Source organism: Rhipicephalus microplus, chromosome 3 (assembly GCF_043290135.1).
Source record: "Rhipicephalus microplus isolate Deutch F79 chromosome 3, USDA_Rmic, whole genome shotgun sequence".
NCBI lineage: Eukaryota > Metazoa > Arthropoda > Arachnida > Ixodida > Ixodidae > Rhipicephalus > Rhipicephalus microplus.
The window spans coordinates 44,197,301-44,224,641 of NC_134702.1; the positions used below are offsets into that span (position 1 = coordinate 44,197,301).

General features: G+C 45.1%; 1 protein-coding gene across 3 annotated transcripts in view; it reads left to right on the forward strand.

Annotated features, from left to right (window-relative positions):
• Positions 1 to 24,181, forward strand: part of LOC119175742 (protein kinase C iota type-like) — a 44,291-nt gene extending 20,110 nt beyond the window's left edge. For all 3 annotated transcript variants that reach the window (XM_075889360.1, XM_075889361.1, XM_037426695.2), the window contains exons 12-18: positions 1,855 to 1,940; positions 5,143 to 5,230; positions 6,323 to 6,448; positions 13,659 to 13,738; positions 14,550 to 14,639; positions 14,782 to 14,897; positions 23,835 to 24,181. In XM_075889360.1, the coding sequence (XP_075745475.1) occupies positions 1,855 to 1,940; positions 5,143 to 5,230; positions 6,323 to 6,448; positions 13,659 to 13,738; positions 14,550 to 14,639; positions 14,782 to 14,897; positions 23,835 to 23,922 (674 nt within the window). In that variant the 3' untranslated portion in view covers positions 23,923 to 24,181. The remainder of the gene's footprint in view (positions 1 to 1,854; positions 1,941 to 5,142; positions 5,231 to 6,322; positions 6,449 to 13,658; positions 13,739 to 14,549; positions 14,640 to 14,781; positions 14,898 to 23,834) is intronic.
• Positions 24,182 to 27,341: the final 3,160 nt, after the last annotated feature.

The window sequence follows — 27,341 nt, forward strand, 5'->3', positions numbered from 1 at the left end:
TCGGTCTCCCCACTTATCGTGTGCCCGTGTGCGTGTGTGCTGCGCACATGCAGTTGTGGCATGGTGCGAAGTGAATGGCACTGCATTCTTTATATTGGACTCGGGAAATTAGATTACAATAGATTTTCAGTAATTCCTACATTTTTGGTAGGCCCACTATGTTTTCAATGTATCTTAAAGGTGCTGAATTCAAACCGCCTAATGAACAAATTTTGTAAATTAAAACGTTTTGCTCACTATGTCTGAAAATATGTGCTGCCTTTCATTTTCTTCAAGTTTAGCATGTGCATCTTTCTGTCTCTTACGGTCAGAAATAAAGCCTATTGCCTGTCTAGAAAGTAGCCAAACTAGCCAAGCCACATGCACCTACAAACATATGTTTGCCAGGAAAAGGGTTGCTGAACAGTTATCAAAGTCACTTTCCCAGCATTACACTTGTGTAAAGCGGGAAAGCATTTTAAGTTTCGGAAAGGATTTTTATTTTGTCTTTTAACTATGTAAGCAATCTCGCACTGTATAATAAGGGTACCAGTGTCATCGCTAACATTTAAAAACATTACTGGCAATCACGCAGTGGCATTGCTGTAACCCTGAGAAACGAACAATGCTAGTTAGTATGTTTCCTCAGGTCATATTTACAAGAACTTTTGATGATGTGAACAAAATCCTGCGATCCTCTCAAGTTTGAATAATTGAGAGCTTATTATAAAACAAAATGGTCACTTAGATTTCATTTTGGCATTCCTACTGCGTAAACTTATGTGTGGTAAATAACTGGCATCGCCTTGTGTTGCTAGTGTCGTGCCTTCTTGATACAGAAGTGGTCGTTGTAAATTATGAAATGTGTATTGTGGGTTAATGTGGCATTGAGAACCGTTAATTAGAACAGCAATGCATGTCATACCCCATTTCGACTGTTTATCTTAACCAGTGTGAGGCATGAAGTTTCTAGCATGACGTTACGCTTTTACCTCCGACAGACTTCAGTTTCCTAAGAGTCATTAACTGAAAAACTAGCTAGTGGGGATTCGTGAACAATTGTATTGGCTCTTGTCAAGCAAGGTATGAAGTCTACTACTGCTACAAAGCTTGTTCAATAACAGTTACCATCATTGCTCAACCCCCATTTTCACTGCCGAGTCGTGCAGTACACTCTGTGCGCATTGAAAATGACAGATAAAGTGCACAACAAGCTTCAATGCATCCTCTTATCTTTTATGTCAGCAGTCAGTTTTATAATCCATAAACAGCGCATGGTAATGAAAAGCTATTTGTAGAGGGGGAAAAGATATTGTGCATCATTTTCATGACACAACGCATTTTGGCGAGTTGATATAGATAGTACATAGTAAAAATTAAACAACGCAGAATCAAACAGACACAAGATGAAGAAAAGCAAACAGAACACAATTGCTTATTCTAAATAAAATTTTTAGTTGAAAAACACAATGTACTGGCTGACATAATCGTGGGGAAGAAAATCCAAAATCGCTGTAAACATCAGCAATTCCTACTTTGCACATGACACACTTTCTCTTGCACATGCAAACAGTGCATTTGCCACTTCCCAAGATGCTTTTTTTTTTTTTTTAGGGCTGTAAGTGGATGGCTGATGCAGTTATACTTCTCTTTTTGAATGGAATATACTTCAATGATTAAGTCGTGTTGCATCTATAATCACTTCATCTTGTTGTGAACGTTGTGTCTCTCACACTCAGTATGGTTAGCCACTTAGTGTGTGTCTATGTAATGTAGTGGTTGCTATTACAAAATCTTGGTGTCATTTGAGAAAGCAGTTTTTTTAGAGTGAGTGCCTCTTAGCAAGGCTGTATTTCGCTTTGTCTGTACCTGCAGGCATCATTTATCGGGACTTAAAATTGGACAATGTCTTGTTGGACCATGAGGGCCATATCAAGTTGACTGACTATGGCATGTGCAAGGTGAGTCCCAAGCATGTTCTCTAGGTTGCCTTAAGATGCCACTTTTAGATAATTTTGCATCTAAAGTGGGATGCTTGGGCAAGTTGTTGCAACATACTAGAAATTTGAAGAGCACAAAAGAGAGTACCAGTAAGAAAATAGAGACAGCAGCACTGTATGTTTTATATATTAAGTGTTGTTTTCTGTGTCTTTTTGTTAGCTGCTACTCTGTCTTTTGCACTGTTTTGATATTAAACGTTTTTTAAGTGCTTAGCACTTGAGGAGCCCCGCTTGCCTTCAATCCGTAGATCTCGTAGGATTATCGTGTCTACAATCAAGTGATTAATTAATTCAGGCCTAAAGCAAAGCTAACAATACTTAAAACCCGCATGAAATAGACAAACACTGTCTAAAATTATATAATTACTGAAAATAATGAAGACGCAATTGCAGTAATGAACTTAACATAGCTAAAGATGCTTGAAAAATGCAGCTGACAGACTCGCCGCGCGAGGGAGGGTGCCACCACTTCGCCAGGCACTATTGCACTTCCAACCAGGGCTTCTCTGACGTCAGCGCTTGCAGTGGTTCGTAACACCGTCATCGGTGTTACAAACTCCTGCAAAAGATCATTCATAGACAGAGACTAACCATAGCTGTCTATGATGAGAGATTAACGGTAGCTACAAGTATTGCTGGGTGCCTGTGCTACACACTTCCTCACTAGTACAGCAGAATTAGCGCAGAATTTAGAGAAACACCAATCTCTACACAAGAATGACGTTTACGCTGGATTAGGAGAACATTCTGCCCTGGGTGTGTTTTTTAGCTTTTTTTTCTTTCATTGGTGGTCTACTGCTGGTTGGGGGGCTGTAGCGGCTATAGCGTTGCAACACGAAGGTGCTGCTTTGAGTGCTCAGCCACAGTGTTCACCACTGGATGAAAGTTACCGTATTTACTCACGTAATGAACACACCTTTTTTCCCCATAAAATGTTGATGCCGATTTGGGGCGAGGGTTCATTACGAGGGAGAAAAAAAGTCACGGGAAGGAGTTATAACTACGAAAATTTCGCATGATGGCTTTGCTTGTGTTGGCCCATGAAATGCGCGACAAATTTTTTTTGTAGCCCGAAGCTTTTTGTTTTCTCTTGTAACGAAAGCTCACGGATCGATGCCGAAGTGTCGTCCAGCTGCTTGGTTCCCATGTTCCGGCGCCTGCTGTTTGTAACCAGCCGTGTAACTAGCGTACCGGCCGAACACGCCCTGCACAGCAGGTGTCCCAACTAAGTTCACAACGACAAACCTAACAACAAAAGGGCAGCATCGGATGGCGGCGCACAAGCGTTGTGGTAGAAGATGTGGGTGCACGAAGCGCTGTTCGGCGCGTTGGGTGCAGTTTCACTTTTCATGGCCTTTGAGATGGAAGGCGCACGGCGTGCTTTTCCACCGGGCACCTGTCATTTTGGAGGCTGCACACTTTGTTTTTTTTTCTGTTTTGTTTTTTTGCTTTGTTTTTGTGTTATTGTGTTTGCGTGGTGCTATCTGCAAAGACGTTTCCCCTGCATTCGACAGATGGTGTTTTGCCGCAAAAGGCATGACTTTCACATTTTTATTGACGTCTGCGCTCGCGCTGTTATCACGGTTGCAAAACTATGTTTTGATGTTTATTGTGCTATTATTTTGTGATATAATAGCTTGATCTAACGTTGTTTGGATTGTCAATAGCACTGGCTACCATACCGAAATAAAATGAGCAGATACATTAAAAACAGCTTTTTTTTCCCCTTATGACCAGGGGGGAAGGGGGTTCATTACACAAGTAAAAAAAAAACGGTGAATACATACTGCTTGTCTATAAGATTAAGGGGCATGTTGAAGAATCCCAGGGGCTGAAAATTAGTCAAGAGTATTTCTTATGTTTTGGTTGATGAGCGTATTGTGTGTGTATGTGTGTGTGTGTGTGGTGTGTGTGTGCCTTTTTTTTTTTTATCGTGTACATATATATGCTTCGGCGAAGGTTCATGTAGCTGCACGTCCTGTAGAGTTAAAAGTGAAAATATTTTCAGTGAAAATACTTTTTTTTTTTTTTGAAATATTTTCAGAGTGAAAATACTTTCAGCGGACACTCTTAAGGGGGCAGACTGCTCTTTGGGACCAAAAGTGACAAAAAGATTCATTTTTTAAAATTGACATATTTGGTTTCTGCAAGTATTTTTCTATCTCTCGGCAAATTTTCACGCACCAGGAAGTAGTAATATTTTTGTAATGTCATTTTAACTGTCCAGATTCTTGGTGCTGTTAACATGCAGAACCTGCAAAAAAATGAGGAACTGACTTTGAGGCTTCTTTAAAATTTCCCAGCACCTTTGTCTAAAGCTCTACGACCAATTTATGAGCGCCTTCATGAGGATTGCCAAACATGCGCACCATGATTGTTGCTTTTTGAAGAAACTGTGTGTTTTCAGTTTTTTCCATTTTTCTCAAAAAAGTAAATTTGTAACTATTCAACTTTGAGGCCTCAATATCTCTGCAGCTAGGGCAGGTACAACAATAATTCTATTTGCAGTGGAAACCTGTATGTGTGTAGAATGCAAGTATGGGAGCAGAATTTAGAGCACATGCCTTTTTAATTAATTACTAATCAAAATCGTAACACAATTCCGACTGCTTTTGAGATGTATAGTTCATTTCGCTGCGAAATAACCAATGAAGGTCTAAAAACAAAAACCTCTTCCATACTTTCACTCTATAGTCATTAGTCTATATTGGCATATCCTAAATATCACTTTTAATTAAGCACTTTTTTTTCTATGGTGGCCTTAAACAATAGGGGGTGAACTTAAGTTATCTCAGCAACAAAGTGAGTTACAGGAAAACTAATTACATATTTGAAATCAGCAGAAAAAACTGTATAACCATGTGCAGTTTTATCAATATCACTGAAGAAATAAACAAAAAAATGTCTAAGACCAGTCTGCCCCCTTAAATGATGTTTTATGATGATGGTTTGTAGTCTTGAGGATAATTATTTTGTCAATTTGCTGGCGTCACACCCCGAATTTTGTCGAGTTGTTGGTCAAGTATTTCAGCTTTGCTGTACCGATGCTCGGTTTTGAGTGTTCTTGAAATGCAAAGGTTTGCACCAGATCTTTGCAACATCTCTGTGAGAGACCGTCATGACAGAAGGTTGAAACGTTCGTGCCCTTCTGTCGCTTTTGTAGGAGGGCATTCGTCCTGGTGACACGACAAGCACATTTTGCGGGACACCCAACTACATTGCCCCTGAAATCCTCCGAGGGGAAGACTACGGTTGGTCATTTTCCGAGTGTTTTCCTGCGTGGTTGTTCTCTAACTTAGTTGCAGTTGTGCTCACCTGGGTCCATGTTCTCAGAAGTTATATTCAATTACCACAGTAATCATTGCCAATCGAATGAATACTGTTATGATTGCCTTGTTGACTGATATGTAGCTTCAGTTACGTATAAGATATCACTGGGCTAGTTGGTTGCTCACTACAATTTCAGTGAGAGCCCTTTTGGCAAGACCGAATGAGATGCGATGTAACAGGAACCGCAAATACTGGCACCAGTGTTTGGGGTTTGGTTTGGGCCTTTGTTTTGTGTTTGGTGTTATTTCATGCTCGTATATAATCTATGCAAGTATGCTGTTGGAATGGTGATGAGCAAATGCCACGTATTGCCATAGCATCCAGATACAAGTCTCCCTCATTTTAACAACTGTCTGACAACTATTTCTGTTTCTCGTGCTCACAAGTCAGTTATACTAATGTATCAGCCTTCCAGTGCTTCAAGGAAAACGTCTCTAGTGGTGCAGCCATTTCTAAAATGGCAGCAACCTCATGTGCATTTTTGTACGAGTTGCATAATCACCACATGAGCGTAGGCAATAAATGAAACACTCCAATGAGTGCAGTTAAAGTAAACCAAAAACTGTTATTCTTTCTTTGCTAATGAAATCTTCACTGTTCTGGTTCACTTATGGTTCATGAACAAATAATAGTTGCCCCGCCGCGGTGGTCTAGTGGCTAAGGTACTCGGCTGCTAACCAGCAGGTCGCGGGTTCGATTCCCGGCTGCGGCGGCTGTATTTCCGATGGAGGCGGAAATGTTGTAGGCCCGTGTGCACAGATTTGGGCGCACGTTAAAGAACCCCAGGTGGTCGAAATTTCCGGAGCCCTCCACTACGGCGTCTCTCATAATCATATGGTGGTTTTGGGACGTTAAACCCCACAAATCAATCAAATCAAACAAATAATAGTTAAAGGGTTCGTATCAGGTAGTGTTCTGGGTGGATGACCTGTTGAAAAGTTCTCTATGTGAAAGGTTAGCTCTGGCACTTTCCTTAGCACCACTGACCTTTTTCTCTGTCGACTGTCATGCAGACTTCAGCGTAGACTGGTGGGCGCTGGGTGTGCTCCTGTATGAAATGCTGGCGGGCCACTCTCCGTTCGACATCATGGGCACCAGCGAGAATCCCGACGAGAACACCGAAGATTTCCTCTTCCAGGGTACGTAAGCCTTGCTGCATGCATCGTTGCAATCTGGCAACAATGTAATTCATTCGTAGAGAAGCTAGTATTGTTACTGTGGTGCTACATCACGATGCTCATGAGACCAAATTAAATAAATAAAACTGATGATTTCATACTGCATGATACTGAAGTTTCTCCCCAAATATCTGTCTTCTATACGCTAAACTATGATGTCATACTCTTGATGCATCCAGATATGCTAGAAACACGGGTCATGCATCCGTGGATCTGTGGAGCACTTGTGTTCTTCGCATAAAAACTAATCTAAAAAAATAATGTTATACATATTGTAGCATAATATATTACAACATAATGTGTAATATTGCCGCATGTTGTTAGGCACCTACCGAAGTCTTGCGTCACTTCCTGCTCTTATGAATTCTGCCACCCCAACTGACAAGCCAAACGCGCCAAGCTAAACACGCCATGCATCGCTGGCTGCACGTGTCACCACACCACACACTGGAAAAAGAAGGCTGGCGGCTTTTCGAAGGAGCGGCACGCAGAAAGACGCAAAAAGAAAAAGTTGACGACGTTTCCACTAGCGTGCTCAGGACAACTTTTGTGTATTTAGTTGACGGGCACAAGTTCGCCATAAATAAATAGTTGTTTTAGCTTCCAGCGTTGTATTTGTTCGTTACAAACTGGTGGAGGTGCTGGGTATGATTCCAAGCCCATCTCAGGTTAGGGAACATAGCCTGGAACCTCGAAGGTTGGAGCCAGGGCAGTTGACTCCCATGCACCAACGCACGAATCGCCGCCTACGAGGTGAGCAGCCCGTGTTTGGTGCCCTCTTCGATTCTTTCAGACCAGTGGAGGCCGTAAGTTTCGGAGCCCCTGCAATGGCCGCCTAAGCGACTTCATTTCCATCACATATCGTTATGGACCCGCCCTGAATACCAGAGGTATTCCACGGTGATATTTTCTAGGATTCCGAGGACTCGCTCGACAGTTTCGAACGCGCCGCCAGACTGAACGGTTGGGACAAAGACAGGAAACTTCGCTACGTCTGCGTGGCACTGGAAGATTCTGCGTGTACGTGGTTCAAAAACCACGAAGCGTCCTTGTTGTCGTGGGACGATTTTCGAAGGGAGTTGTTTGCTACATACCCAAACACGGACCGCAAAGAATAGGCAGAGGCCACTCTTCAGACGCGAAACCAACAGAACAACGAGAGCGCCGCCATGTACATCGAAGACATGTCCTGACTGTTTTGCCGGGCCGACCCGAACATTGCTGAGGAAAAGAAGTTGCGGCACCTGATGCGTGGAGTGAAGGAGAAGCTTTTTGCAGGCCCGGTGCGTTATCCACCCCTTTCTATTGCTGAGTTCAGATCAGAGGCAACAATGATAGAAAAGACGTTGCAGCAGCGCGTGTGCCAATACAACAGGAATGTAAGCATCTCATCTGTTAGCGCGGCGTCGACAACCCTCACAAGTAACATTGACCTCTTACGTGAAATGGTGAGGGCTGTCGTAAGGGAAGAACTTCAGAAAATACAAATGACTCAAGGTCATCCAGCGATGTCCTCGCTTGCCGACGTTGTGCGCGAAAAAGTGTGGCAAGCGGTTCTTCAACCACAACCTCAGGTACTACAGCGTGCACAACCGGAGCCTCCGCCTCAGTTGTCGTACCCGCAAGTTGTACGACAGGACCTCAGACGCATGAATCGGGCGGCTATGACTGCTGTGACGCCTCCGACATTTTCTCCCAATACACCGCTACCAATGCCGGAAGCAAGACCACATAAGAGCGATGTATGACGCACTGTAGACCGGCGGCCCCTCTGCTGCCACTGTGGAGAAGCAGGTCACCTTTACCGGGCGTGGCAGTATCGTCGAGCGGGACTGCGTGGTTTTCCAGTCCATGCACCATGCCCGCGGAACGGTGAACGACCCTAGGAAATCGAAGAGTACTTGTCTTCATGCTATTCACCTCAAGGTAAGCAACAATGGGAGTCGCGTTCGACAGCACCCATGCGCTATTGGCCGCCAAGTCCTTGTCCTTCATCAAATCTCCAAAGACCACGTTTACCTAACCCGCGGCGGGAAAACTAGAGCCAGCGACCTGTGGAGGTGAGGCCGCTAATATACTGACAACTGAAGACCCTCCATTGTTAGCTCAACAAGACGGCGGCAGTTACGCAATGATGGACAAGTGCAGTAATAACAATGTTACCTCCGAGATATTAGTGACGATCGATGACGTCGAGGCCATTGCGCTAATAGACACTGGTGCAGACTATTCCGTTGTCAGTAATGCTCTCGCAAAAAAGCTGAAGAGGGTGATGACTGAATGGACTGGACCTCAGATACGTACTGCTGGAGGGCACTTAGTCCCGTGGGGTTATGCACCACAAGGATAGGAATAAGAGGATTCGTCTATGTCGGCAGCTTTATTATGCTTATCTGAATGCTCCCATGAACTGATTATAGGCATGGACTTCTTGCAAACAAACAATGCGACTGAGTCATTGACTTGCAAGAGTCCCAGGTTTCATTTTCTACGGAGAATGCCGTTGCCATCTGTAATGTGGAAAAAGCAATCAATCTACATCTCCACATCGTGGTCGAAGAACACGTAAGACCTGTGCATCAGTGCCCATACCGAGTAGCGCCAAAAGAAAGGGAAGCCATCAAGAATCAAGTGCAGAAAATGCTCAACGATTATGTGATCTAGCCATCGAACAGTCCGTGGGCATCACCGGTAGTGCTAGTCAAAAAGGACAACACTCTGTGATTTTGCATTTACTACAGAAAGCTAAATCAAGTCACAACACGTGATGTTTACCGCCTTCCGCGGATCGATGATGCCTTGGATAAGTTACGCAATGCTCACTTCTTTTCATCATTGGACTTTTTAAAAAAAGTGGATATTGGCAGATCGAGGTGGACGAACGAGATCGCGAGAAGATGGCGTTTGTGACCCTATATAGACTATACGAGTTCAAAGTGCTCCCTTTCGGTTCGTGCTCTGCTCCTGCTACCTTCCAGAGGATGATAGACACTGTGCTCTCCCGACTCAAGTGGCAATCGTGTCTCGTCTACCTCGACAATGTAGTGGTTTTTTTCCTCTATCTTCGAGCAGCACATCCACCGACTGAGAACAATTCTGGATGCCATTCACATGGCAGCGCTGACAATCAAACCGGAAAAGTGTCACTTTGGATTTTGTCAGCTTCGGTTCCTCGGGCACATAGTTAGGGTGGAAGAAGTCCGCCCGAACCCGGAAAAGATTGCAGAAGATTCCGAAACCGCAAGACAAAAAGGCCGTCAGACGATTCCTGGGACTATGTGCCTACTACAGACCCTTCGTTGAAAACTTTGCTAAGGTCGCTGAGCCTTTGACATGGCTAACGAAAGAAAGTGTACCATTCTCTTGGCGGGAAGAACAAGAAACAGCTTTCTCAGAGTTGTGACGCCGTTTGCATTCTTCTCCAATACTTGCCCATTTTGATGAAGAGGCGGATACAGACATATATACCGATGCGAGTAACGTTGGTCTTGGTGCCATCCTTGTTCAGTGGCAAAATGGAGAAGAAAAGGTCATCGCTTACGCGAGCCGCACTCTATCGAATGCCGAGTCCAATTACTCAGCGACAGAGAAAGAGTGTCTCGCAGTTATATGGGCCATCAGCAAGTTTCGCCCATACCTCTACGGGAGACCGTTTCGAGCAATCAGTGATCATCATTCATTGTATTGGCTGGAAAATATCAAGGACCCTTCGGGAAGACTTGCTAGATGAAGCCTGCGTCTGCAGGAACATGACATCACTGTGGTCTACAAGTCCAGTCTCAAGCACAATGACGCGAATTGCCTGTCTCGCGCACCTGTGGAGTCTCCATCATCTGACCAAGAACAAGACGTCCCATTTCTTGGAGTTCTGAATTTGTCGGAGATGGCTCGTCTTCAGTGAATGGACCTGGAACTATGCCCGCTTATCCAATACTTGGAGGGTCATCAAATTAAGGTACCACGAGTTTTCGTCTGTGGATTGACATCCTATGTCCTCCGGACAACGTCCTATACAAGCGCAACTTCGGAAAAAGCAGTGACACATTTCTGCTTTTTGCACCATCATCACTGCGAGCAGAAACCTTAGAAGTGTGTCATGACGACCCATCGGCTGGCCATATGGGTAGTAGTCGCACTTTGGCCAGAATCCACCGGAAGTATTATTGGCCAAAATTAAGGGATTCGGTGCACCATTATGTCAAGTCATGCCGGGATCGCCAAAGACGCAAAATACCACCATCGACACCAGCGGGTCTGTTGCAACCGATAGAGCCACCTAAAAGGCCACTTCAGCAAGTGGAATGGATTTCCTTGGTCCATTTCCTCTCTCTTCACCGGTAAAGCGCTGGATTATTGTAGCAACAGACTACGGGACTCGATATGCTGAGACATCACCTCTCGCAAAAGGAAAGGGGAACGAAGCAGCCCAGTTTTTCGTCACTCAGATTGTTCTACGGCATGGCGAACCGCGGGTTGTCATTACAGACAGGAACAGCATTTACTGCCCGTTTGATGCAGTCTGTTGTGAAGCTCACCCACACCGACCATAGAAGGACTACAGCATACCATCCACAAACAAACGGATCAACCGAAAGACTCAACAGACCTCTTGCTGACATGATCTCGATGTATGTGGACGTTGAGCACCAGGCATGGGACAGTATTTTGCCTTTTGCTACATTTGTGTACAATACCGCAGTACAAGAAACGACACACTTCACGCCATTTCAACTTGTTTATGGTCAGACGGTCACAACGACCTTAGACTCGATGTTACCTGTCAACAATTCGAATGAGAATGACCCGGACATCAGCGACTATATAGAAAGGGCAGAAGAGACACGGCGATTGACAAGACATCGTGTCATTTTACAACAAGGCTTCGACGCAAGTCGCTATAATCTGAAGCGGAGAGACGTACATTACAATCCCGGAGACAAAGTGTGGGTGTAGACGCCTGCACACGCACCTGACCTATCTGAAAAACTGATGCGGCGCTATTTCGGCCCTTACAAAGTTCTTCGCCGGTTAGGCATGCTAAACTATGAAGTAATTCCTGAAGGTCAAGTGTGCTCAACCAGACGCAGGAATCGCCCAGAAGTCATACATGTAGTACGAATGAAACCGTACTACGAAAGGCACTGAACGAGACAACTGCTAAATGAGCTCAAGCATTATTTATTATTTTATTTACAAGTACTGCTGTCCCATGCCTGGGACATTGCAGGAGCGTGTACAGAAAAATCAACGAAAGCACATCAATATTCCTTTACAATCAATACTCCTTTACAAAATTGTTCGACGTCAGCGTACGCATCGGGACGATGCGTTTCGGGAGGGGGACTAATACCACATGCTGTTAGGCACCTACCGAAGTCTTGCGCCACTTCCTGCTCTTATGAATTCTGCCACACCAACTGACAAGCCAAACGCGCCATGCATCGCTGGCTGCACGTGCCACCACACCATGCGCTGGAAAAAAAAGGCTTGTGGCTTTTCGAAGAAGCGGCACGCGGCGAGACACAAAAAGAAGTTCAGGTTTTCACTAGCGAGCACAGGACAACTTTTGTGTATTTAGTTGACGGGCACAAGTTCACCATAAATAAATAGTTGTTTTAGCTTCCGGCGTTGTATTTGTTAGTTACAATATAAACCATACTACAGTCTACTCTCATTCAACAGGCTGTGATAATGTGGTGAAACAACTCCGTTTTGTAAGGAGTCCACAATATTTAAATGTGTAAAGGTGGGTGAGTGGGGGTTGCGTTGTTGCTCAACATTTATTTCGATTTCGGTCCACAGTATAGGGCAGGCTAGTTCTGCTGATACGTGCTGAAGGTATTCGACAGCATCTTTACAAAAGAGCAGCAGGCTTTTTCAGCCACTTCTGTCGATTGACCTGGAATAAGTTTTTTGTATCTCTGCGGACGGGAAGACACACCTGCCTAAACGGGGCCCCCTATTGACCGCTGGGAGCTGTTACTCTCGCGCAACATCCACGGCCCGCTGGAGGGCACAAAGTTGATCTTAGAGTTCTGAACTGAGAAGCACCTCTCGTATTATTATTCGGATTTGACAGCAGAGCTCACCTACTTGGCACACCGGAAAGTCTTACTTTGAAAACATTGGTTGCGATGTCCAACAACGTTACTGTGATGAGTGACGAATGTCCCAAGCAAAACACAAACAAAAACTTTGTTTACATTTAGCTTGAGAAGAGATTTGCATGAAGAGATTAGCGAGCACCCTTGAACGATGATGCAATTGCTTTGCGCTGCATTTCAGTCAGCTGCAACACTTGAGCCATTGGCGTAACCAACGTGCGCTCAGACTGGCTTGGCTGCAGGCTTGGCTTGGCTGAAAGTCATCTATGTTGCCAGCCACAATTTGATAGCACAGAGAGCGGCACGATCAGGTCTGCTGGCATCCCGCATCAACACGGCAAAAGTACCCTTTCCGCACCCAGTTTAGAAAAAAAGTTGATCATTTCGTTTGCTGTAGCCGATAGTTCGTTGTATTGCGGTTCGTTAAAAGCGAACTTCGCTAGACTAACTTAATGCAGAGAGAAAACTTAGACTGAATAATAGTTTGCAATATCCAAGAGTCTGTTGTTAATGGGTCCATCATAATAAGTGCAGATAATGGAGTTAAAACCCGATTAAACAAAATTGAGGGGATTTGGGATTATTTTGTTGAATCGGGAACTTTGTCAAATCGGGGGTCGAGAGCATTTGTTCATCATCAGTCGGGGTATTCGTAAAATTGGGTTTCAATAAATTGAGTGTTAACTGTATAATACTATTTATCTCAAGAGAATTAGTTGCCAGGCTAGATCGTTCATAATGCTTAACTGCTGAGTGCATATTTCGTACAGGACATAGAATGGAAGAACAAGAAAATGTTTCTGATTGTCCTGTGCTGTGTGTGTTCCCCCATGACTTGTACCATTTTGCAGTTTAGCAGTAACATTATGCAATTTTTTCTTAGGCTGCATTGGCTGATTTGTGAGTTAAACATTCACAAGTGCGCACACTGTACGAAAAGCTGTGACAAAATATTGAAATGGTGATGCTTCAATAATTGGTGAGGTGTATGCTTTAGCTGTCTAATTTTAAAGAATTGATTTTTTTCATAACCTATTCTGCCTCCTTTACTTTTTTTTATTCTACAGCAATCCTCGAGAAGACGATCCGTATTCCACGCTCTATTTCCGTCAAGGCTCAGTCTGTGCTCAAAGGGTTCTTGAACAAGGTGAGTTCAATACTTCAAACATTTCATCTTGCACTGACAATGTCTGTGAAGTTTCAGTTCTGGTTTCTTCACTGGTGTCTACTCAAAAGCGGGCCATATGTTTTAAGAACGTTAGGAGGGATCTCCTACAAATACAGTTGAAGCCCTTTTTAATAGATGTGCACTGAGCAGCGAGTTGTCCTTTATATGAGATGTCTTTTATAAGCAGGTACCACGTATGCATTTGCTTAACCCCTATTTCAATGTAGGCACACCAGCGTCTCTTAAACCCAAGGGTCTTCTACATCCGTGTGTCTTATAAAGGGTAGCATTACGTAAAATGGTCTGTAAAAATTGGGCAGCAATGAGCAAAGCAGTGCTCGTTACGATATCACTTGCTTAAGTTACAACCAGCTATATCAGCATGGGGTGCCAACGTTAACATAAAACTTGCTCTTAAACAAGTGTAATAAATTACCATGTAATTTGCAGTGGAATGTCGGTTTGTGTTAATGTTTAGATGGATAGAAGAGTAAACTTAAATGCTCGTTTACTTTGTTAGAGACAATATTTATGAGAACTGACTGACAATTATATCAAGGAAGTATAGGGGATTATACGACGTTCTTGAATTGTCCCCTGAAAGTCGTGTAATGAATGTTCCAATGTATAAATTATTTTCATAGCTGAATGGAAGATTGTGAGCGCCAGCACTTAGGTGTATGTAGGTGCATTGCATCTTCTATTTCTTGAGTAGTGCACCAAGTCGCATTCTATTCTCAGCCAGCCAACTCATTTTTGCCTTTCACGCCTTCTTTGTTCTTTTGACCAGAACCCTGTTGAGAGGCTAGGTTGTCACCCGACCACAGGCTTCAGCGACATCATGTCGCATGCATTCTTCAAGAGCATCAATTGGGAGCAGGTCAGTGGCCTTTCTATTATATTTCTAATATATGATACTGTATGGCGTTGCTGGTGTTTCCCGACTCTTCTACATTGTTTGTTACTTCCAAGTCGAGCATGCCCAGTAACGTTCGTGTCTCTCATGGTCTTGTTTCATTCAGCTGGAGGGAAAACAGGTGACTCCGCCATACAAGCCCAAGCTTGGCACGGAGCGCGACTTTGAGCACTTTGACCCGCAGTTCACGAGCGAGCCCGTGCAGCTGACTCCCGATGATACGTGAGTGGCCTTCTTTTCACTTTTCTCACACCCTCTCCGACGCTCTTTTCTCTCGTATTTCGCACTCTTATCTCTTCGTACTGAAGTGAGAAATGCACAATACCTTGTGGAGTGGAGGTCTGATGAAGCATGGCGGGGTTTGCTGTGAGCAAAAGAACTTGTGTCATGTACAGCCGCAAGGAAAAAGGGGATCAATGCACGAGGGATCAGTGGCCTAGGGATCAACGGCCAGGGCAGCAAAGTCCCTCGTTGCAAGCCAAAGCACGCCTTTCATTGCTGCGATTTTCCCTCTGCCCCATCCTCTGCTTATGCTGATCTGTCGTGGTGCCGATATCCTAAAGTAGTGAATTAGCACTGATAGTTAAGGGAATTGGTTGAAATTCGTGTTTGAAAATATCTTAAAAGTAGTGTCCTAGTCTTTCTAGAGTGCAACCATTTTCGCAGCAACATTTTGGGCAACTACCTAGCCCCAAACGAGACACTGTGGTGGCTAAGAGGCTCAAGTGTCGCTTTATTAAATGTAAAGGTGCCAGTTCGGTTCCCAGCCAAGATGGCCACATTTCAGTGGGGGGCTGAATGTGAAAAACATGTGTGTGCTTAGATCGCAGATGCATGATTAAAAAGTGCAATAACAGTTAAATAATCCAGAGTCCACCTACTATGGCTATCTCATGGGGTTTTGCAAGCCAATATCCTAGTTCTTAAGATGTTCGAATCACAGCTGCTTAAGAGGGACTGACCCTCCCAGTAGTCTATCTTGAGGAACTGTAAGTTTTTTACCAAGAAGTGAGATTCACTGCTGCCTTAATTTTTGCTTCGGCCATCTAGAGCTAATAATGTTGCGAGGCACAGTGACAAATGATGAAAGTATTGTGAAGTTTATAAACATGCTTTTGTAGGACTTTGCATGGGTATAAGCACTGGTTGGCATTCACGTGTCAGCCTGATATCTGTATGTGACAGCACGGAACAGTCCGAAGATAACATTTGGGACGGGACACTTAGTGGGCACGATGCAGGACAGGACGTCTGCTTCGACAGTAATGTGCTCAGAAGAGAGGCTGGCGAGATAATGTGCCACTTTAGGTCTTCTAAGAAGCATACCGCAAAATGTGAACGATCAGACAGCCGTTTCGTTTTCCTGTAGCTGCTACCTTTTTTCACTTGGCGCTCCTTTTATGAATTTTATTTAGAATTTGCGTTATCACTCTTGTCTGCCACTTATCTGTCTGGTGACCTTTTCATGCGTCATCGCACACGCATTCCTAACAGCCTGCCTGTCCTCTTTGTCGACCTTTTTTTTATCTCTTGTGGGTGCCGTTATCTATTTTGGCTCAGCGCGTTGCTTGGGCAGCATGGCATGACAAGTGTCTGAGGTCGTGTCGGATGCTTTCACTTTTCCTGCCCCACTCTTGGCTCGGTTTCTGCCCGTTCCCTGCGTTGTCGGCCAGCGAGTGCTGCCATCTGGTTCGTAGCAGCGAAGATTGGGGCTTCCGACACAGACAACAAGAGCATTTAGTTCAGACATGTTCAGGCGTGCCAAGCAGTTGCGAAAGGTATACGTTTACTTGGCTAAGAATACCGACTCCAGCATGCCCGGTTTGCATTTATAGAGTGTACTGCCCTTTTATTGCCCGTCGTCTGCTCACAGCCAGAGCAGTCTGTTTTTGCATCAAGGATAAGCTGCACATCTTTATTGGCCTCTCTTCCGTACAACTTTCCATTCCTGCAGCCTTTTCCAGTTATCACCTAGGCTATTTTCTGTTTTTGTCGTCAAGGGCTATGATAAAGCCATGCTGTCTTTAAGACAGGAAGTCGAATCTACCTGATATTTAAATGAGTCGCTGCATCTGCTGTTTGTTCTTGTTGAAGAGCCTTAGATAGCATGAGCTCAACTTTTTACCTTACATGGCGCTCAAAGTTCACTTTTCTTGTTGTTGCTTCTGCAAGAATGTACTGTTCTTCTACATATATTTCGAACTTCTGCACAAATGTACAGTAAACTTCCATTAAGCCGAACTTCTGTTAAGGTGAACCACACAAACACTCCCGTGTTTGCTAACAAAAGAGGCCGTGTGACAGGCCTCTTCTGTTAAGACGTCTATCGCAGCGACCGACAATGACGGGGATTTTGCGCTACAAACATTATAGTCTTGATGGGGGCATTCAGATGAACAAGAGAAAGCAAAATGGAAAAAAATTATAATAAAACTTCCAGGCACGAGGACTCAAAGCAAATAGATGGCAAATTGCGACGTGGAGGGAGAAATCGAGATAAGTGGAAAAGAAAGGTCAATGCATAAAACTGGTATCCTCCACACTCCTAGCCTGTAGATAGAGGAAGTTCCAGCTTTATCAGCAAAGGAAGCAACAAAAAGCGTTTGCCCTTTCGTATTCTCCTCCTGTTCTTCAGTTCCCCCAACCAGAGTACAAAGAAGAACAGATGAACACAAGAGCTTGGCTAGAGAAGACAATACAAGGGAAGTGGCCAAAAAATGAAGCCAATTAAAGTGGAAACGGGAACAAAGATAGTCTGTACATTATAATCACATGAAACCAAAACCACATATGCAGCACTAGCACTCCAATTAAAGGAATCAGAAGCATTGTCATCGCCGCCATACAATGGTACAGGTTGTGGTCAGTTTGCATTGTTTTGCATGGAGCCTGTGCACATCGTATCTGTTCCCAGTGAAATGCAGCAAATTGTGATGCACCATTTTCATTATGAAAGTGCACGACAAAGGAAGGCCATTTTCCACACTAAATATAGCTGTGTGATGTCTTTTCAGTGCGCCCGAGGCTCGTGATCATGAGTAGCGTAAATGTAGATTTTCGGCTGCAAGTCGCTGCGGGCTGAAAATAAGAAAATATCCGAACCCCAAAGAAAAGCTTGCCGACTCTCACAAGCAACTTGGCATATATTGGCTTTGTCAAGTAGCGGTGTGCAATGGAGGCGTATATAAAAGTGGTAGCAAAGCCAGTAAAACAGCCTTTCGGAAGGTGAGCAGCCTGAAGAATAATTTTCTCTTTTTTTCAAGGAAAATTGTGCTTGTCTCTCTCTTTTTATCTTTTTCTGGTCGTCAAAATAGGGTCGAGGTACAGTTTTATTGTTCGGTAAAATGTGGTAGCAATTTATTCATGAGCATATGTATTCATTATGAACTCCCAAAATCGAGTACTCATTAGATTAGTCAAAATACTTTACTTGAAAAGATAGTTTTTATCAAGCTGAGCCAAATAAATTTTTTTTTCTTGTTCCTTTCCTCATTATTGCAAGTATACCTGTGCAGTGCTTTCGAGCATCATATTATGTGTACTTGGCATGTTAGCGTTAGGTTTTTGGGGGAACTTCTGATAAGACGAACGATTGTAATCCCTTGGAGTTCGTTTTAAAGGTAATCTACTGTAAATGTTGGACGGGTGCATGCAACTGCTCATCGTGCTCGTCGAAAATGCCCTGCTCGTGGAACACAAAGTTCTTGTCTCTTTGCAACAACGCTCTCAATGCCTTGCGTGCAGAGGACGGTCTCGGCCAGTGTCCTAATACCCTTTCTTCCGACAATTAACGATTGTCTATTCTATCTAAAGCTTTTGACAGTTCTTATCTTGGCACGCTGAAGTGGGGACACTCGCAGAGAAGATGGGAGAAAGTCTCTGCGCAGCCACAGTTGTCACATGTCAGGCTTCTGGCCATTCCGATTCGAAACGAATAAGCATTCCTAAAGGCCACCCCAATCCACAGACGGCACAAAAGTGTCTCCTCTGCTCTGGTTATTTTTGATGGAAGACAGAGCTGTAGGTGTAGGTCCAAATTATGAAGGCGGACGTTGGCGAATGCCGGTGAATTCCACTGAACGAGTGTCAGTTCTCGTGCAAGTGATCGAAGCCTTGCAGCGGCGTCCGTTCTTGATAATGGTATAGCTACACAAGGGGCATCATCATGAGTAGTTCGGGCTGCTTCATCTGCACGGTCGTTTCCATCAATGCTGCAGTGGCCTGGTATCCATTGATACGCTATGTCATGTAGTTTCTCTATAGCCTGGTGATGAAGCAGTCGTATTTCAGCAATTAGCTGTTCGTTTGGTTCATGACGATATGCCGAGGCAATGTCCTGGAGAGCTGCTTTGGAGTCGGAGAATATTGACCATGTCTGTTACGGTTCTTCAACTAGGAACTCCAGAGGGGCACGAATGGCGGCGAGTTCTGCCGCCGTGGATGATGTCAGATGCGAGGTCCTGAACTTTATCGGGATGGATTTCTCCGGAATTACCACTGCGCCTGTTGAACTTGTTGTAGTGACCGACCCATCCGTGTAAATGTGAATGCGTCCACTGTGTTTCTCATGCAGAAACAGTAATGTTGTTTGTTTTAGGGCCAAATTTGACAAATTTTTCTTCTTTTGCATTCCGGGGATGGTTATCAGGGCTTCCAGTGGATGTAGACACCACAATAGTAACGACGGTCTTGCTGCGTGCGTGAAGTTCATGGGAATCACCGTGCGATGTGGGGCAATAATAGAGCAGAACGCAGAGCATGGCCTGAAAGTTGGAAGGGAGGCGAGGTGATGCGATTGAATCAGGGTGGCATGTCTTATGTGCGTTCTTAAAGCATCGACACGAATGTAGGTTGTGATAGGGTGTTCATGAGCGATTGCAACAGTCGCTGCTGAGGATGCGCATCTCGGCAGCTCGAGGCATATTCTCAGTGCTTGAGCTTGTAATGACTGGAGGACGTGTACGCTTGTTATGCGGGCCTTGCCAAGCACAGGTAGGCGGTAGCGCATGAAGCCAAGAAAAAGTGCAGCATACAGTTGAAGCAAGGCTCGTGCCGATGCACCCCATGATTTTCCCACAAGAAACCTTAGGACGTGGGTGATCATGATCAGTTTCTTCTTCATGTAAGCGATATAAGGGCTCCAAGACAAATCACAATCTATTATTACTCCCAGGAAACGGTGAGTCTTTTGATAGCTGATTGTGTGTCCATTAATTCTGATGTGGTATGGCGTCATTGTCTTGCGCGCAAACGCAACTAGTGAGGTTGAAAAGTATGGGGCTTAGGACCCCACCTTGAGGTACGCCGCGATAAGTATGATGTTGCCTTGTTGCGCCATCTTCTGTCTGAACGAAGAAGGTTCTGTCCTTCAAATAGCTGTAGATCCATTGGTAAACGCGGCCTCCCAATCTAATGCTGCCCAAGGCGTCCAGGATGGTTTCATGTAATACATTGTTGTATGCAGCCTTAATATCCAAGAAAAGTGCCGCTGATAATCTCTTTAGGCTCTTCTGCTGTTGTACAGACGTGACAAGATCAACAACATTGTCTATGGAAGTCCGTCCACGTCGAAAGCCGGTCAAAGCATCGGGGTATATATTGTTATGTTCCAAGTACCACTCTAGGCGAGTCAGCACCATTCTCTCCATCACCTTTCCAAAACAGCTGGCAAGCGCGATGGGGCGATAGGAGGCCATGTCCGCTTTCTGCGGGCAAGTGGTCTTAGAGACAGACTGTAAACAGCGTCGTGGATCGTCTGATGACCTTCTCTCTCTTTTTTTTTTTTACGTCTCTTTTCTCTCATCCTTTATCCCCTTACCCCCTTCCCCAGTACAGGGTAGCCAGCCGGTCTGAGAACTGGCTAACCTCCCTGTCCTTCCTCATTTATTCCTCCTCCTCCTCTTGTCTCTTCGGCAAAGCCAGACAGCTAGCGTTGTTCACTCACTTTGTTGTCGTACTGCAGCTCATTCATATCAGAATGCAATGGTAAGATTGATTCGCTATGCTGAATTGGGGGTGTCAAGTCTGAGGATCAAGACAAACAGTTATCACATTGACTTGAAAGACCCAGGAATATGGTCTGTGTGCAAAATGCTGAGGCACGTTAAAGGGACCCTGAAACGGTTTTGGTGATTTTGTACAAACACCCATTTAGAGATCAGTTTGAGCTGTCTGCATAAACTGTGTAATGTATTACAACCCTTGAAAACTGCAAATTGCTGAAAATCGGAGCAGATCGCTGTGACTTGACCAAACGCATTATTGACTGCCCATTAACAGAGCGACATGCTTTGGCCACTTGATGTCATCGTGGCTGCTGATATGATTGGCTGTGATGGGCTGTAGAATGCACAGAAGTAAGATCGGCTGGTAGGGTGGCGGCACCTGTCGGAGCAGATATGAACCACTCGGCAATCTTGGTCTCTGTTGCCAGATGCCGTGTGTGCTGCCGGGCGCACTGTGTGATGACCTCTGAGACTGCGCACAACCTGTCGGCGTGCAATTTCGGATGTCTCGACTGGTAAAAGCTCAAATCGTAAAGTGCACTCATGAGTTGAGGCCAGGCAGAGGTCAGCAGGAGGGTATGATATAGTTGTCCGTAGCGGCCTTGGTACACAGTGCGTCACTTAACTTGTAGTGCGAATGGTATGATCATGTTCTCGCCTAAATGCCGACAAAACTGTTTCAGGGTCGCTTCAAAGAACCATAGAAATTCGAAATTGTTTGCTACCCTCCACTACAGCATCTCTTACAGACTGTCACTTAGGGATGTCAAACCCTACAATCCAACCAACCAAAAAAGGTGAAGAAAAATATCAGTGAATGATAAGTGGAGAGGTTGTAATATTGATGCATTTTGCCCGACTTTTTTTTGTGTGTGTGTGGTTGTATGTACATATGAAGGCAATTATTTGTCTGATGCTACCAATAGAGCTACCAAGTCGAGCATTCTCTCGTCCACATTTTCGGGTATTGCTGGCCAACAAAGAAGCAAGCCACTCTTAGCAGTCACTGCTGCAAAGCCACGCCAATAAGGTGGAGATGACCACCACACTGCCATAGGCCTCGTTGCTCCCACAATGACACTTTAAAGTGCACAACGAAGCCGATTGGTACTCTTTTCCTGAGCATCAAATTTTTGTCTCAGTATTCCGGACTGTGCTTGGTTTGTCGCAAACGGGTGCCCCGCCTGATCTCCGAGATTACAGCTCTATCAGTGCCGTGTCACCTGCTTTTTGAGTGTGTGCGCAGCGTGCGAGATAGCTTGACAGAGCAGGTCGATCTTGCACGAGAGCGGACAGCTGCCCGTTACCATACAGGGGTGGGACGCTTGCTTGTTTCCTTAACACTCGAACGCTGTTGCCTGGCGGGTGTGTCGTTGGCCATGGCATTCCTTTGCAATGAGGCATTTGACAAGACATCTGTTGCTTTCTGTTTTGTCTGTCCACTTTCATTTAGCACTCACGCTTTTGTCTGTCTACACATCACAATTCCGTAGAGCTGAAAGCAGGGATAAGTCGAAAAAATGTGACGTTGCTTGGTCGTTTGCGCTGTTGGTGGCATGTTGAATTTCTCAATCAGTTGCATGCTCAGTTTCAAAGAAAACTACATCAAGAACTAGCATGGGAGCAAAAAAGACTAGTAGCCATGCACAAATGCATCTGCTGCTTCGTGCTGCTTTGCTGAAAATGTTAAAATTTTAGCCGATATGATTAGCCTTGCTTATCCCTTGCAGGAGGTTCGATTATTCAGTGCAGTTTTGTCAGATCTCATTTGTGCATTTTACTGTGTGTTTGTGTAGTAAGCTGCCTATGCTGTTATTGTTTTCAGACCTTGTGCCAGATTTCTCTGCATGAGCTGCTCTTGCGTCATGATGCAGTTGGTGTTATGATAGCGTAAATTATGGATAGCGTTTCTTTAGCTACTGCAATGGGTTTCAGATGGGTGACGTAGCCGGTAAGTGATATCAGCACTATGCACGTTGTGGCGTACACGTATCTTGAAGAAGTACGGCCACCAGCGTGGGTCCAGTCTTAGCGAGCCGCAGGGCACGCGTTAACCGTCGCCGTGGCGAGAACACGATACTGCTCAAAGTCGCAACACTTTATTGTGGCAACACCAAACGCAGTACAGCCCGTTGCAAAAGGCGCGGCGGGAAAGCAAATAGGCTTATCCACGCCACGGGCACAAAAGTACTACACAGGGTGCCACGAGCACGTCTCCGCGGTAAAGGTAATCCACGGAGACACCGGGACCAAGGCCCGGTTGCTCGAGCGAGGGCAAAGGCGCTCGCGTTGGCTTCAGAGGGAGACGGATCGGCGTAGCCAGGTCACGCACTAGGACACCGTATCGCCCTTCGGCCGTGCGTACGCAGCGGGGCAACAAAAGGTGAGCGTTCGCCTCGGGCGCGAGGCGCCGACAGCGAAGTCCGACGAGCCTCGAGCGACGGGAGTCGACGGACGGAAAAGATTGCGTGGCTCACCGTTTGTTGCAGTCCCGGAGAGTATCTGTCCGCTCCTGACGCAGCGCGCGAAAACCTCTCGGGAGGCTCCACGCGCGGCGCCACAGTCAACATCCGCTACCGGGTGAGAGAGTTAAACGTCACTCCGCTCTCTCAGCGCGGCAGACAGCAAAGGAGGGCAGACATGTCGGGACATGAGAACGGCAGAAAAGGCGGCAAAGCCTGCGCAGAGGCAGCGGGCTAGCCTCAATTCCCACAACATGCACACTGAATAAGCATAAAGTTGTATGATTATATATTTCAAACGTTCCGACTCTAGAATTTGTTCTTCTGGTCTCCATTGCCAAAACCTGGTACTCTGACCACTACAAGCACAGGGACATGCGTCATTAGGCAGAGTAGAACATCTTTAAGAATGCTTCATATAGAAACAGACACGTTCGTGGGATTGCCACTTTTACCACGATGCTCATAATTTTCTCAAGAAGTTGCTTCATGCAAACTAGCTTTTGGTACATGTGGCTGTCACCATCGTGCCAGTCGCATTCCTGATGATACGTAATTGACCGGAGCAAATTCTGGCTTTAATTTGTAATCTGATCAGTTTTCTATGTTTCTATGCGTTTTCTATGCGCAGTTTTCTATGTTTCTGGGCTTCCAGCACTTTCCTGACGTTACGTTTGTTGTTTCTATTTCAGGAGACTCATCTCGAAGATTGACCAGTCGGAGTTCGAGGGATTCGAGTATGTCAACCCGCTACTGATGTCGCTGGAGGATTGCGTGTAGCTGTTTCCTGTATTATCTCCTTTTCTCGTTTCTTGTTTCCTTTGCGGCTCGTATCCCAAAGGAGAGCCGAGGGCCTGTTGCGCGCCTTTTTCTCACGATTGCGCGTGCAAGCTTCGGGGCCCGTACGGGCAGACCAAAAACGGGGCCAAGCCAGCTCATTAGGCATTCCTGCTCATTTTTCGAGGTCCAGCCTAGGGAAGTCACTGAATGTCGTGACTGTTTTTGAGAGGCGCTGACCTCAGTGTCGACGCCATAAGGCAGATGTCTCTCGGGTACTTGACCACAGGATTGGGCTGGCTTCCTGCCTTCTGTGGACCACACACACCCCTCGGAAGAGGCCTTCTTTTTTAAAATTAGTCCGTAATAGTTTCTCGCGCAGATTTTATCGCGAGCAAGTGTCGGTGCATGGGCATGCGTTTGTTTCGCTTGGGGCAAGCTTTTCCTCGAGCTTGTTGGTGCGCGTGTATTACAAGTTGTGGCCTTCCGCTGCCGTCGTTTCTGTGTTGTGGAGAAGTGCTCATCGTGAGGCTTAGTGTGCCGGTGCAGATAGCACAGAATTTTATTTGCAGAGCCATTTCCCATTAGTTGTTAAGCGAGACACATTTCGTTTCCTATGATACTTAAGGATCATTAAGCTACGCTGTGTTGTCATTAGAGCTAGAGAGCTTCCTTTGCATTCTTCAATTTCCTGTTTTGCGCTAGAAAGAGCAGTCAACAAATTATTTCCACAATTGTGAAACCGTTTTCAAAGTAGTTTGTTCTGACTGAACGCTTAAGGACATGAACAGCATGTGGTTGTCTCAGCTTGATATTGTCGAGACATTGATGCCAGATTTCCTGCTCGTCGAAAGAGGCCACCAAAGTGTGAGCATTTGAGAGGCGGTAGTCCCTCCATTCGCAAACGTCCCTATTGCCAAGTAGCACTTTCTATTAGGTTGTTGTGTGCACATAAGAGAATCATCGCGGTGCAGCTCCACCTGCCACGGCATCCTTCTGGGGTCTAGTTTTTTGAGTCGTCGAGTAGAACCCCGATGCTGCCGTGTTTTATCATAGTATTAGGTGTTCTTTTTTCTTCCCTCTCGTCCCGACACGCCAGGGACCGACCTGCATAATATTCGCATTCCATCTATCACTGTGAACACGTCTAGTTGTCTCTCTTCACCGCCAAATCGGACCAGTGCAGTCGGCACCACGGACTTTCTTCCACGTTTCTAAGCCCGCTTTCCTGTGATGTTGTGTGCCAGCGCAAAGTCGTCAGCGGTGAGAGCGGTTGTGGGTTTGACTTCCCAGTTTAGTACTTTGTTACACTTGTGTATTGACGTTTGCTAAGCAAGAAGTAGGCTGAAGTTTAGTGTATATCGTTCCTAAGAAGATTGCATTCTTATCAACGTAACTTCCCTTCGCAAACACCATAGTCGACATTTCCAGGTGCGTTTATTCTCATTTCTTTTCTCAAACACTGTATGGCCTATGTAGTGTTACCTACCCGAATATTCAAGGCACGCACTTTGACAACACTTGCATGCCTTAGGGCACGTTTCGGTCGCAACGTTGAGAGTCACAGGCTTGCATGCTTTTCCCGGCTTTGATTCCACACTTTTGCTACTTCAATGTCACGAACAGCTTGTGCGTTATCCATGTGGCATTGAATATTTGACAGGAAAGTAGCGAATGCATAGTTCACGAAAAACGAAACGCAGGCAGGCGAGGTGGCAGTTGCTGTTCGGGCAAAAACGAAACCTGAAAAGGTGTAGGTGCTCTTGAAGTGCTGTGTACTACCACTACTTTGTAGAGTATTAAGAGTGATGTTACACTCTAAGGGGTGTTACGTGTTTATTAAGGATGCAGCAAGATGAACTTAGCTGGACAAAAAAGCATGCCAGTCGAAACTTCGTTCTCGTTCCTGAGGACTAGACTGGGGCTGTTGGCGACCAGAGGAAGCAGCCAGTAAGGCAGCTCGTTTGCTCATCGTTAGCAGCAGAAGACAATGCCCTCCTGTTGTAGCATTCAGTAATGTTGGTGCCACTTCTCTAGGTTTCTTATTTGAAGGTGTTACGTGGACACGAATCGTTGTCCAATCTAGTACAAGTTTGTGAGCAGCTTACAATGTCGTTTGCAGTCATCACAGTTGGGTCAAAGAAAAATAGGTGCAGCTTAGTCGGCAGATATTGTGGCACATTTGTAATTATGATTCCACTAGCAGGTACTTGAGATGTGATAGTAACGTGGCACCTTTATGGCCTTTGCTAGCTTTTAGTGACCTGATCTTGCCAGTCGTACTGAATTCAAGCATAACGTTTACAGTAATCTGTTTTAGGTGTAAGTTTGAGTCTTACCATATGGGAAGATGAGAGGATGGCATTTCTTCAATCGGCAGCCTTTAGTGGGCTGCTTCGATATGAGTGACGCATTTATCAAAACCGTTTACATCGAGTGCTAGGCCACTTTTTTGAAGACCTTTTAGAGACCGTTCCTGCCATCTGCACTTCAAATATGCTACATTGTGACCCTCGTCAGCACTTCTCATATATGTGAAAGCTAAGCAGACAGAGTCTTCTCAAAGTTGGCAAGTATATAAGGTCATTCCTTTTTCGTAGTCTTTTTTTTTTTTACTTGCAAATTTTCGAGTTCTCGTTTTATCTGGTGCTGCCACCTTGAATGTAGTTGTGTAAGCGTGCGCAGGGCTCCAGTCATATTCGCGATCGATCAAGTTGCTTCCTTTTAAGATTGTTACCGACTGCGTTTTACTTTGTTGCGGCAAGTGGTGCAACTATTTATTTTCATTTCTCTTTCTTTTCCTTTGCATTGGCCTGAGTAACATTAGGTACGTTAGGACTTTCGACGAATGATTGTCTCGCACATTCCTGTCCCCAATGTCACTTTGAGAGAATGCTTATGTGATGTGTAAAGTACTATGTAGACATGTGATGCAGCCTTCTCAAGAGGGCACCGCGATGAGCTTTGTTATCTCTGAACCAGTATGTGGGGATGTTATCACGGGGAACACAGTGGGGCCAGAAAGAAAGTGTAAAAATCTTTATCACTGCTGTTCTTTGATCGGATAGCTTTAATTGTTTCGGAACTTGGAAATAAAAGTGTGAACCCTGTGGCTTACTGCTGTCACTATGATCAGCGCACTTGTTGTGTGTTCAGTTTTACTTTTGTTTCGCTCGCCGTACTGATTTGGGACGTCCCAACATTCATTGGAAGTGGGTGTTAACCATATGTTGTGTACAGCAGCGCCTGTCAGTTCTCTTTCAAATTCAGTGTTTTTTCGCGCTGCTTGCCTTTTCGGATGCTGGACAGGCAAAGAAAAGCGATTCGAAACTGAGGCTCCTCGTTAGATACATTCGTTCTGCTGTTGTTATGAACTCTTCTCATTGGAGATGACTTGTTGAATCGTGAGCGTATGTACACAA